The 994-nt window shown below is 46.6% G+C and overlaps 1 protein-coding gene across 1 annotated transcript in view; it reads left to right on the top strand.

Annotated features, from left to right (window-relative positions):
• Atp7b (ATPase copper transporting beta) overlaps positions 1 to 994 on the top strand; it is a 70,248-nt gene that overhangs the window by 62,234 nt on the left and 7,020 nt on the right. The window contains exon 15 of the mRNA XM_029480681.1: positions 429 to 583. Coding sequence (XP_029336541.1) covers positions 429 to 583 — 155 coding nt within the window. The remainder of the gene's footprint in view (positions 1 to 428; positions 584 to 994) is intronic.

The raw sequence follows: 994 nt of genomic DNA, 5'->3' as shown, positions 1-994 counted from the left end.
TTGCAGAGGACCCAGGCTCTACTCCCCGCACTCACATGGCAGCTCACAACCGTCTGTAACTCCAGTTCCAGGAGATCTCACTGCTTCTGGCCTCCTTGTCAGGCAGGCACATGGTGCACACACATATATGCAGGCAAAATACTCATTCACATAAATTAATTAAGTCTTTAAAACTATCAGCACGTATCTCTAATGGCATCTAAGGACGACGCTGCACGATGTTTGATATATTGATATATAGCATTTTAAACATGTGTAATGCATGAAACACTCCATTCAATTCATGGAGTTCNCCATACTCTGTATCTTTCTGGTCCTTCAAGGAGAGTGTCACACAAGGCTATAGTTTTCACAGCAGTCAGATGTCTCAGGGGTTTAGCTCATTGTGAAGTTGGACCGTCTGGGAGTAACCGTTCTCTTCTGAACAGCTGCAGGTCCCCAGACCTTCTCTGTGCTGATTGGAAACCGGGAATGGATGCGGCGCAATGGTTTAACCATCTCCAGTGACATCAGTGACGCCATGACAGATCATGAGATGAAAGGACAGACGGCCATCCTGGTGGCCATAGATGGTAATCCCTGTGTGAGATTAGCACACAGTTCACCGTCCCTGGCCCATAAGGAGGCCTCCTCTGCTGCCTCCCCTCCCCTCCTGCCCCCACCTGCCCTCTTCCTACTCTTCCTCCCCCCTCCCTTCCTCTCCCCTCCCCTCTCCCTCCTCTCTGTTCTCTTTCCTTTCTTGTCCTTCTTTCCTCCTCTCCTCTTCCTCTTGTTTGTCATTATTATTTTTTTCTTTTGAAANCCATGTCACCCTTTCTGTCACTTTGAGGTGTCTTTCCAGGTTGTCTTTCTGTCTTTCCCCTTGATCCCTTCTCTTGGGGCCCTTCCTTGTTTTTAAGTGATTTCTTTTATTCTTGAGATTACAATATAATTATATTATCTTCCCCTACTCTTTCCTTCCCCCAAAATCTCCAATATACTTCTCTGTCAAATT

Source organism: Mus caroli, chromosome 8 (assembly GCF_900094665.2).
Source record: "Mus caroli chromosome 8, CAROLI_EIJ_v1.1, whole genome shotgun sequence".
NCBI classification, from domain to species: Eukaryota; Metazoa; Chordata; class Mammalia; order Rodentia; family Muridae; genus Mus; species Mus caroli.
The sequence above is the reverse complement of the archived record's forward strand: the minus strand, read 5'-3'. Positions and strand labels throughout refer to the sequence as shown.